This window comes from Cetorhinus maximus, chromosome 11 (genome assembly GCF_964194155.1).
Source record: "Cetorhinus maximus chromosome 11, sCetMax3.hap1.1, whole genome shotgun sequence".
Lineage (NCBI taxonomy): Eukaryota > Metazoa > Chordata > Chondrichthyes > Lamniformes > Cetorhinidae > Cetorhinus > Cetorhinus maximus.
Window position 1 is genome coordinate 117,481,797 of NC_135889.1, and position 12,233 is coordinate 117,494,029.

At 44.1% G+C, this 12,233-nt stretch overlaps 1 protein-coding gene across 1 annotated transcript in view; it reads right to left on the reverse strand.

Annotated features, from left to right (window-relative positions):
* hacd2 (3-hydroxyacyl-CoA dehydratase 2) overlaps positions 1-12,233 on the reverse strand; it is a 33,980-nt gene that overhangs the window by 7,996 nt on the left and 13,751 nt on the right. Inside the window, exons 4-5 of the mRNA XM_078552634.1 lie at positions 11,982-12,070; positions 5,905-6,026 (exon numbers count right to left, since the gene is read on the reverse strand). Coding sequence (XP_078408760.1) covers positions 5,905-6,026; positions 11,982-12,070 — 211 coding nt within the window. The remainder of the gene's footprint in view (positions 1-5,904; positions 6,027-11,981; positions 12,071-12,233) is intronic.

The window sequence follows — 12,233 nt, forward strand, 5'->3', positions numbered from 1 at the left end:
AAATCAACATCAATATATATTAAAAAAAATGAACTGGTCATCATCATAAAAACAGAAAATTTATGGCACAGAAGATCTCATTGCTGTTTGTGGGATCTTGCTGTGTCCAAATTGGCTGCTGTGCTTTCTATATTGCTACAGGAACCACAATTTGTTTGTGAAAGGCTTTGGGGTGTCCTGAGGTTGTGAAAGTTGCTATGTAGTTGCAAATCTTTCTTTTTTTTTCCTATGTCACTGCTGAATCTTAAGTTTTGGGATTGGTGATAACCTGGAAGCAGATGCCTTACAGGGTATTGCAGAGTATTTACACCACAGACCACTAAACTATTTGGGTGAACAGATTTATGCACCACACGAGCCGCCACTAAACTCCCTTGTAATCTAACCCCATCAACATATCCTTTTATAAATTCTTTCACGGAATGTGGGCGTCGCTGGCTAGGTCAGTAATTATTGCCCATCCCGAATTTCCCTCAGGAAGGTGGTAGTGAGCTGCCTTCTCAGACTGCTGCAGTCCATTTGGTGCAGGTACACCCACTGTGCTGTTAGGAAGGGAGTTCCAGGATTTTGACCCAGTGACAGTGAAGGTACAGCGATATACTTCCAAGTCAGGAATGGTGAGTGGCTTGGAGGGGGGCTTGCAGTTGGTGGTGTTCCCATGCATTTGCTGCCCTTGTCCTTCTAGATGGTAGAGTTCACAGGTTCGGAAGGTGTTGTCGAAGGAGCCTTGGCAAGTTGCTCCAGTGCAGCTTGTGGATGGTATGCACTGCCAATGTGTGTCGGTGGTGGAAGGAGTGAATGTTTAAGGGGCTGGATAGGTGCCAATCAAGCGGGTTGCTTTGTCCTGGATGGTGCCAAGCTTCTTGAGTGATGTTGGAGCCGCACTCAACCAGGCAAGTGGAGATTATTCCATCACACTACTGACTTGTACCTTGTAGATGGTGGACAAACTTTTGGGTGTCAGGAGCAGAGTTACTCGCCGTAGAATTCCCAGCCTCTGACCTGCTCTTGTAACCACAGTAGTTATACCTTTATGTCTTACGTCAGGTCTGGATAAGCTTGCTCAGACCTAGGCCCTTGCCATATTGTCTATAAGGAAAAACTGCACCCATGGTTGATGGAAAAAATTGTATCTACTTCCTCCTATGCTGTTGGCAACCTTTTTTGAACACGGAATCTTGGGCGTTACCATAATTGGGATCTTATTCTATCAGGGTCCCATTTTCAAATGCCACCTTGGTGTAGAGCTATCCCTTTAGACAAGTCACAAATGCTACAAGCCTCTCGACCACAGTCATAACTCCACTCACAATATCTCAGGAGATCGAATCCTTGACCTTTCTGATCTATATAGGATTCTATAGTATAAGTCTCCTCTGTGCTCATGGGCAGAATTCACAGAATTTGAGAGTCGAAGGATGCCACTCAGCCCATGGTACCTCTTCTGGTTCTTTGGAAGAGCTGTCCAATTAATCCCATTCCCCGCTCTTTCCCCATAGCCCAGAAAATTTGAAAATGTTAGGAAGATTGGAGCCTTCGAGAGCGAGGTTGATTGATATCCTTTCCTAACTAAAATCTAAAGAGATTGAGCAAAGGCAGGTTACGAAAAAGGTAAATGGCACGTAAAAGATGTAAATGGTAAAAGGCAGGGAAAAGCTTTTTCCCCCTGGTTGAAGTGGAGTCCAGAGGGTGTTTAGAATATGGAACTTGCTACCGAAAGGAGCAGTAGAGGCGAATAGCAGAATTAATTAACATTAACTGTTTCTCTCTCCACAGATGCTGCCAGACCTACTGAGTTATTCCAGCACTTTGTTTTTATTCCAGGTAAATGGAGTGGAACAGATCAGCTATGATCTGACTGAATGGCAGAAAAGGCTTGAGGAGCTGAATGGCCTATTCCTGAGTTCCTAAGCAACACACAGGAATAAGGGACACAGTGGCAAATCGAAAAATCTCTCAACATATCCTTTGAGACAAAGTCTTTTCAGTCACACAAAATGGTCCAGGGTGTAAACGTGCCATAAGTGAGGTACTGAGCCATGCAGGATGTGGCCATTTGGTCCATCTTGCCAGTGCTGGCGATTTGGAATAGCTATCCAATTAGTCTCAGTCTCCCCTGCTCTTTCTCCATAAAGCTTGCAAGTTTTTTCCTCTGAGTATTTGTCCAATTTCCTTCTGAAAGTCACTGCTGAATGTAACAAATTGCTCCCTCGTTATTGCACTGGAGTGTCGTACTGGATCATGTGCTCAAGTCCTGAAGCTGGGCTTGAGCTTGCTGTCTACTGACTCAAGACAAGAGTGGTGCTAGCTAAGGCAGCCAACAGCCAGAATGAATAGAGCCTTTTAGCAGTAAAGCTGCTGAAATTTCTGCAGTGAAAATGATGCAATGCCTGGGTAAATAAGTCATCGCCTTAATACTAAATAACAGTATACTCTGATTTTTTTTTTTAAAAAAAGCACAGTTTAGGTTTAATGACGTGACTGGACTTAAATAGCACCTTGTCACATCTCAAAGGTCCTAAATTTAAGTCCTAGATTTACGAGGATGATCCTAGAACAGAGGTTACACCCATTAGGAAAGAGTGAACAGGCCGAGCCTCTTTTCTTTAGAAAAGAGATGGTTTAGTGAGGGGTGATCTGATTGAGACTGTTAAGTTAAAAGTTTTTTTTTGGGTAGAAGGGAGTCCAGAGAGTGTTTAGAATGTGGAACTTGCTACCACAAGGAGTGGCTGAGGGGAATAGCAGAATTTAAGGGAGGAGGACTTGCATTTGTATAGTGGTTTTTGCAATCACTGGATGTCTCAATGCATTTAAAGCCAATTAAGTGCTTTTGAAATGTAGTCACTGTTGTAATGCAGTAATTGCAAAAGCCAACTTGAGCACAGCAAACTCCCACAAATGGCAATGTGATAATAACCAGATAAATAATCTATTTTTGTGATGTTGATTGAGGGATAAATATTGGCCAGGACACCGGTGCTAACTCCCCTGCTCCTCTTTTAATTATTGCCCCAGGATCCTTTACATCCACCCGAGCAAGCAGATGGGGCCTCTGTTAAACGTCTTGTCCGAAAGACGGCACCTCCGACTGTGCAGCGTTCCCTCTGTACTACAAGACAGAAGCTTGTGACCTCAGGGGGAGAGTGCGCTATCAACTGAGCTACAGCTGTATAAACACATGGCGGAAAGAAAGAGAAGGATATGCTGAGAGGGTGAGATAAAGTAGAGTGGAAGGAGGCTCATATGCAGTACAAACACCGATACAGTACAATGCAGTTGGGCTGAATGACAGCACTTCGCAGAAAATGAATAACTCGAGGAAACAAAGGCCAAGTTCCCCCATCTGCACCATCTCCCTTCAGTAAAGCATATGTATAATAGGAACAGTCAGTATTTAATGTTAAACTGCAGCCATGTGAGTGAATGACAGTGGTTAATGGTCAATCATTAAAGGCAGCAGACTTCCTTATAACATACAGAAAAGTGGCAAATGGCCAGGAACAAAGCAATAGCACTAACCCACACACACACTCACACAAGTAACTCCTGCCTTACAGCATCTCTTGCTGACGGGAGGCGGATTATGTTCTGTCGATAAGATAGGACGGGGAGATTCCACCCCATTTCACCGCTACTATTTCCATATAAGTTACAGAAGGCTGCAAAGACAAGCATAGAAAACCAAACTGCAAATGCTTGGAAATACACAGCAGGATGTCAGCACATCCTGTGACAAGACCAGACAAAATCCAGGGTGACCTCTCAGGACCTTCCATTGGTGAGGTCACGCTGAGAGATCTGCCGTCAGGATTTTAACCCATCTCTTCTCTATCAGCTGCTGGCAGGTCTGTGAATTTTCATTAGTTTTGGTCGTTGCTACAGATGGTCACAATTTTACTAGGCAAAAATTAACAGTATTGCTGAAGAGACATGTCGGAGCTTTTCATCTAGCACTCATCAGGACACTTGCAAGAATACCAATATAAGGTGTAAACAACAATTTATACAGTATGTGAAGAGAGTGCTCATACTGTATAAATTGTGGGGAAATCAATTTATACAGTATGAGCACTCTCTTCACGTGCAGTATAAATTGTTATTTTCACCTTATATTGGTATTCTTGAGAGTGTCCTGATGAGTGCAAACAGTCATGAGATGGACTGGAGAGGGCGGGGGTTAGCGAGGTAGAACTGACACAAATGCCCAGCTACTGAACCTTTCAAATTTTCACCGAATTCCTGTTCTTAGTTTCATCCTGAAATATATGGTACAAACTGTGTGTAAAAAGGCAAGTAAATGCATGGAATAAAAAAAAAAGCACTATCCCCTTTCATAAGCTGTGATGAATGTGATTTTAAAAAGGTGCTCTATGAATACAAGTTGTTTCCCTATATGGGTGTCCTCCCCTTTGTCATCAGGGATCTGGTGTGGAGGGTGTTACATGCAGCAGTCCCGTACGGCCATAGGTTGCGATGGTTCACAGGCTCCCAGGCTGCCCATATTTTCTGCAGCCTTGAGGAGTCTGTGTTCCATGTGTACATAGAGTGGGAGGTTGCACTCCCTTTTCAATTACCCGAGGAACCTATTCCCCAAGATTTGGCTACACTTCAGCCCCACGCTCCTGATCTTTGGCCACCTGGCGTTTGGGGGGTGAGGGGGCAGGGAGGACCACCTCCTTGTAAGCCTGCTCCTGGGCCTGGCTAAGTTGGCCATTAACAGGTCCAGGTAGCGGATGGTCGAGGGGGTTGTCCAGCCCAACTGTCTGCCCCTCTTCCGTGGCTGGGTGTCCTTCGGAGAGGGAGCACGCTGTGTCCACCGGCATGCTTCAGGCCTTCAGCAACCGGTGGGCACCCATGGGGGCTGGAATGCATCATCAGCCCCCAAAAGTACATTCTTATTTAATTATGAGAGGTTCCTTTAAATTGGTTTAAGTGGCTTTGCTTTATTGGTTAATTTGTTTTTTTCTCATCAGTACTCAAAAAAAGAGTATAAATATAATTGTGATCTCCACGCAGGTGGAGATTTGGACAGATCCAATGGAGAACAATTCGTTATCAAGCAATCTCAACATTTGAGCCGAACAGAGTCAGACCCCCTGCAGGACAGGCGAGCACACTGCAAAGCCAGTGCCTTCACCCAGCCTTCCAACAGTAACTTCAAATGTCACATTTGCATTCGGTTCTGCAAGTCAAGATTTGGTTTAAAGTCTCATATGCGACAACGCCAATCTAGACAGTGAACAACTGGTCTCCGTGCTGAACAGTCATCTGTCATAGCAACAGGAGAATCCATCGCGATCTCCATACACACACAATTTTCTGCACTTGTTTTCAGAGCTGCCCTTATTCCCCTCAAGTGCCATTTATCCTGTGAGAAACTCAACAATCAGTTGGCTATTTGACTAAAGGGGACCTCACAGCCAGGGTCAATTCTGTTGTCACCTGATGCCCACTCCCACTAGAGGTCATTGGGCAATAATCAGGGATGGGGGCGAATGGCAAGGGAGGGAGGGAGGGAAACAGGGGGTCTGAGCTGATGGTTTCTCCCCTCCACTCCTCACTAACAGCACCAGCCATCCTTCCCATTCCCATCCCCACCACTGTAGCATCAATCCAGTACCGAGCAGTTTGTTCTGAGATCTTCCTGACTTGTTATCTTGTGGGGTGAACTCACTGGGAGGGTGAAAGAGATGGTAGAAAAGTTATTAAAAAAAGAACTGGTAGTTTTCACTTGTCAGTTCAGTTGAGGTTTACAATCCACATAGGCCTCCCACTCCCCTATACATCTTATAATAATTTGTAACATGGTGCTCTTCATCTATATTACTTTACCAACTAAGTTGCACATTACAGCATGATAGGAATGAGTTACTGAGCCAGGAGCTCTCTTTGGCAGGACGTTACCTGGCCCATTTGATCGCATAGGGCAGGTGGTTCAGGAGGCTGAAGGTGTAGAAGGAATAACGCACAATCTCAGTGAGTGTCCACGCAGCAACGAACAGGAGCACGCTGTCCTCACTCTGTACCTGAGGAGCACAAAAAAGAAAATGTGAAACAAAAACAGCAGCAGCACCTCAGGCCGAGACTCAGTGAGGTTCACCGAATCTTCACATCCCACTTGCACACACTAGGTTCTGTAGTGTGGGGATTACAATTCTGGCCCTGTAATTCATGGCATGAAACAGCACAGGAGGAGGCCATTCAGCCATTGTGCCTGTGAAAGATCGAATTAGTCCCACTCCCCTTTCTTTCCCCATAGGTTTCCACTTTTTTACCCCCTGCTTTTCCTTTGGCATTTATCAACATCCCTTTTGATGTTTATTATTCACACTTTCAGACCATGCATTCCATATCATAACCCTTTGCATAAAAATTCTAATCGCCCCTCACATTTTTTTAACCAATGATTTAAATCTGTGCCTCGTTACTGACCTTCACACAAAATGGAAACAATTTCTTCTAATTCATTCTATGAAACTTTCTCAGAATTCAGAGTTCAAATGGTAGGAATGTCACTGGACTAGCATCCAGAAGCCCAGGCTAACGCTCTGTGGGACATGGGTTCAAATCCCACCACAGCAGCTGGTGGAAATTAAATTCAATTAATTAAATTCTGGAATTGAGAGCTAGTCCCAGTGACCGTGACAACCATCATCAATTGTTGAAACCCATTTGGTTTACTTATGTCCTTTAGGGAAGGAAATCTGCCAACTTTACCTAGACTGCACAGAAATATCCGAACTGCCCTCTGGAATGGCCGAGCAAACCATTCAGTTCAAGGGCAATTAGGGATGGGCAAGCAATGCTGGCGTCACCAGTGACGCTTGCATCCATGAAAGAATTAAAAAAAAACAACTATGACAATTTGTGAAATTGAGTTCTGGGGAAATATGAAAACTTCCAGAATGTCAAAACAGTACTACGGAGAAAGAGGGATGAATTAGATAGGTCCTTCAGGTAGGAGAACCAGCTTCTACTGTGACTCCAGTGATGCACATCTTTTATCCCTATTCATTTAAAGATAATTCACACACACTACAAATCATCATGATTACCGCAATTACAACAACTGCAAGATTCAAATACATCAGTACATATGGATTGTTGTAACATGTTTGTATGGGAGGGGGAAGACTTCAAGCATTAGCTTTAAAGCTGACTGCGGGGTGGTGGGGGGAGGGAAGGAAGGGAAGACAGAGGTTCAGAGGGACACGGACAGAGAGAGGCACACAGAGGCATCGATAGGAAAAAAAAAGCTAAAAGGCTGAATCTTCATGTTATTCACTGACATAATTACAGTTAGTTACCACGCACAAGTTTACACATTTACAACGCTGATTCAAAAGGGAGAGCAAAATGGATGAATATTAAGCGCAGCGCTTGAGATTAACTTACAGCATTAAAAAAAAAACAATGATCAGATATTTGGTATTATATTATCATTAAGAATATCTATCAAAAAGATTTTTTTTTCACTTTAGACTCGAACAAAAATATTTCGTCAAGCTGGTTCATTGCTCCAGGGGCATTGCATTCCACAAAAGCAGTTTTTGGATTGATCAGATGTACATGACAGGAATTTCTGGCAGGGTGGATTTATATGTCATCCTTCACAATGTCAGGATGTTCCAAATTACGTTACAGCCAATTAATTGATTTTTGAAGTGTAGTCACTGTTGTAATAATGGGAACATGGCAGCCAGTTTGCACTCAGCACTATCCCATAAGCAGCAAGACCTGTTTCATTGATGCTGGTTGTAGGGTAAATATTAGTTATGACACCAAGGACACCCATGATCTTTATCAAAATAGTGCCAAGGGCCCTTTTACTTGCAGCTGAGGAGGCAGACGGGGCCAGTTTATAGACTCAGAAGTTTACAGCAAAGAAAGAGGCCATTTGGCCCATCGTGCCCAGGCCAGTCAGAGATCCGAGTATACTAATCCCATTTTCCAGCGCTTGGCCCATAGTCCTGGAGACTATGGGAACGCAAGTGAATATCCAAATACTTCTTAAATGTTATGGGAGTTTCTGACTCAACCACCCTTTCAGGCAGTGAGTTCCAGACTCCCACCGCCTTCTGGGTGAAAAATTTTCTCCTCAACTGCCCTCTTAGCCTTCTACCTCTTACCTTAAATCTATGTCCCCTGGTTATTGACCACTCTACTAATGGAAAAAGTACCTTCCTTTCCACTGTATCTATGCCCCTCAATCTCATACCTCTATCAGGTCCCCTATCAACCTTCGCTGCTCCAAGGAATACAACCCCATCCTATCCAATCTTTCCTCATAGCTCAGACCCTCCAGCCCAGGCAGCACCCTGGTAAATATGCTCTGTACCCTCTCCAGTGCAATCATATCTATCTTATAATGTGGTGACGAGAACTGCACACAGTACTCCAGTTGCAGCCTAACCAGTGTTTTATACTGTTCCAGCATAACCTCCCTGCTCTTATATTCTATGCCTCGGCTAATAAAGGCAAGTATCCCTTATGTCGTTAGCCACCTTATCTACCTGGCCTGTTACCTTCAGGGACCTGTGGATAGGCACATCAAAGTCCCTCTGATCTTCAGTACTTTCCAGGGTCCTATCATTCAGTATAATCCCTTGCCTTGTTAGCCCTCCCCAAGTGCATTACCTCACACTTTTCCGGGTTTAATTCCATTTGTCACTGCTCTGCCCACCTGACCAATCCATTGATATCCTCCTGCAGTTTACAACTATCCTCCTCACTATTTACCACTCTAGCAATTTTCGTGTCATCCAAGAACTTCTTGATCATACTCCCTACATTTAAGTCCAAATCATTTATGTACACCACAAACAGCAAGGGCCCCAGCTCCGAACCCTGTGGAACCCCATTGGAAACAAACTTCCAGTTACAGAAACATCCCTCTACCATCAGAGGCTTCCTGCCTCTCAGCCAATTTTGGATCCAATGTACCACTTTGCCTTGGATCCCATGGGCTCCTTACTTTCTTGGTCAGTCTGCCATAAGGGACCTTATCAAAAGCTTTGCTAAAGTCCATGTAGACCACATCAAATACATTACCCTCAATTAACACTCCTGGTTAATTCCTCAAAAAATTTGATCAAATTTGTCAAAAATGACCTTCTCTTAACAAATCCATGCTGACTATCCCTGATTAATCCATGTCTCTCCAATTGCAGATATATTCTGTCCCTCAGAATTCTTTCTTGTAACTTCCCCACCACCGAGGTTAGACTGACTGGCCTGTAATGTAATGACGTTATATGGACTCGAAACGTTAACTGTATTCCTCTCCGCAGATGCTGTCAGACCTGCTGAGTTTTTCCAGCTATTTTTGTTTTTGTTTCAGATTTCCAGCATCCGTAGTATTTTGCTTTTATCTGGCCTGTAATTTCCTTGTCTATCCCTTCTTCCCTTTTTTAATGATGGGACAATGTTAGCAGTCTTGCAGTCCTCTGGCACCTCACCTGTGGCCAAAAGGGATTTGGAAATTCCTGCCAGGGCCCCTGATATCTTTTCCCTTGCTTCCCTCAACAGCCTGGGATACATCTCATCCGGGCCTACGGATTTATCCACTATTAAGGCCGTTAAACCTGTTAGTACCTCCTCTCTCTCTCTGTTAATTTCCTCTAGTGTTTCAGAGTCCTCCATCCTGATGTCTATACCTGCATCCATTTCCATTGTGAAGACCAACGTAAAGTATTCATTGAGGGCTGTACCCACGTCTTCTGGGTCCACATGCTGACTACCTCTATGGTCCCTAATTGGCCCCACTCTTTTCCTAGCTATTCTCTTGCTCTTTATTTAAAAAACCCCTTTAGGTTTTTTCTTTATTCCACCCACCAATGCTTTCTCATGCACTCTCTTAGCTTTCCTAATTTCTTTTTTAAGTTCCCCCCTGCACTTTTTATACTCCTCAAGGGACTCTGCCGCATTGGGCCTTTGGTATCTACCATAAGCTTTTCTTTTTTTCTTAATCCTAACCTTTATGTCCCTTGACATCCAGGGTTCTCGAGACTTGGTTCCCCCGCTTTGTCTTTTCGGGAACATATTTGCCCTGTACTCTCTCTATTTCCTCCTCGAATGCCTCTCACTGCTCTGACACAGTTTTGTCTGAAAGTAGCTGGTCCCAGTCCACTTGGGCCAAATTGTATCTCATCTTAGTAAAATTAACCTTTCCCCAGTCTAGAACTTTTATTCCCAGCCCAACCTTATCCTTTTCCATAAAGATCCTAAATCTAACCGAGTTATGGTCACTATCTCCAAAATGCTCCCCTACTGATACACCTTCCACCTGCATGGGCTCATTTCCGAATATTAGGTCCAGAACTGACCCCTCCCTTGTTGAGCTTTCTACCTACTGGCTAAAAGGTTCTCCCGGATGCAACTTAAGGATTTTTCTCCCCCCACTACCTTGCACACTAAAACTATCCCAGTTAATATTTGGGTAGTTAAAATCCCCAACTATTGTTGCCCCATTATTCTTACACTTCTCTGAAATTTGATTACATATTTGATCCTCTATCTCTCCCCTTGACTGTTTGGGGGGCCTACAGTACACACCCAACAGCTTGTTTGCCCCTTTTGTGTTTTTTTACTTCTACCCATATGGCCTCATTTGATGATCCTTCCAAGATATCATCCCTCCTCACTGCTACAATTGATTCCTTGATCAATATTGCAACCTCCCTCCTCTTCTATCCCACTCTCTATAGTGTCCGAATACCCTGCAACCAGGAATGCTGAGCTGCCAATCCTGCCCTTCTTTTAGCCAAGTGTCAGTCATAGCTACAATATCATACTCCCACGTGCCTATCTGTGACCTCAGCTCGTCTGCTTTACTCCTCAGGCTCCTTGCATTAAAATATATTTCATTTAGCCTTGCTAAACTTACTTCTTTTTTTATCTAGCCTATGTCTCCTCTGCCTTCCAGACTCACATAGCTTTTTAACTTCTGATTCCATCCCAGCTTCTCACCTCTCTGAACTACTTTTCAGGATCCCACCCCCCTGCCAATTTAGTTTAAACAGCCCCAACAGCATTAGCAAACCATCTCACGTCTCATCTCAAAAACGGCACCTCTATCAGTACAGCACTCCCTCAGTGCTGCAACGGGAGCATCATCCTAGATTTTGTGCTCATGTCTCTGGATTGGGGATCATAACTTTCTGATTCAGAGGCCAAATAGCTGCCCATTGAGTCACGGCTGACACCGCAATAAATGTGGCACTGGCAGCACCATTCACATCCCAACACCAATTATTTTATTTCTTTACTTCAATGACTGCACAGCAATGCTTCCAGCTACTAACTACCTCCTGTTAACTCTTTTCACAGAGTTCTTACTGTTCCAAAGACAAGGCTGGTGAATGCACTGTCCCATGTTAGACTGGGGCAGATGCACAAGGAAGCACCCATATTCAGAGCCTGACCTGTTAACTGGTAAAGCAAAAAAGATGCTACAACTGAGCTCAATATCCTTGGGTTAAGAGGAGGAGATGGGGTGGGGATGGGAAGAAAGGGGGATATCTGGCGAAGATCTCTGCTACTGATCACTATCAACTGATTCGATAGCAAAAATCCAGAGGAAATTGGGTAAATACATAAGAAGGAAAAATTTTATGGGGCAATGGGAAACGACCAGAGTATATCTAATTAGATAGGTCTACTAAAGAGCTGGCACATGCACCATGGGCTGAATGGCCTCCTTCTGTGCCATAACATTCTATGCTCAAGTGACACATCCGCCTGCGCCATCGGAGAGTTCTTGTACCTGTTGTCACACAGGATTGAGCTTCATTGATTGGTTCCATGGTAGATTAGGATGTCAGCATAATGTGGGTTAAGGCTGGCTGCTTGAATGACACACTGGGTAACGTCCTCTCTTAGGGAGGTGTCAGTGAACAGGGTGGAGGTGTACCCCTCAATATAAACAGGGGAGTTATTGAAACACATGCTGATTCGATCACTGCCCCTCGTTTCCCTCTTACCTGTTTCACACTGTGCGTAACTGCCCAGGTCAAGAACACCCGTGACATCACCTGGAACCCAGTCAGGACCACAGAAGATGGAACGATTCCTGTAAAAAAAAAACAACTGACATTTATATAGTCCCTTTAACATAGTGAAACGTTCCAAGGTGCTTCACAGGAGCAAATTAAAACAATTTTGGACTGAACCAGGTACCAGGGCAGCTGATCAAAAGCTTGATCAAAGGGGTAGGTTTTAAAGGAGCGAATTGA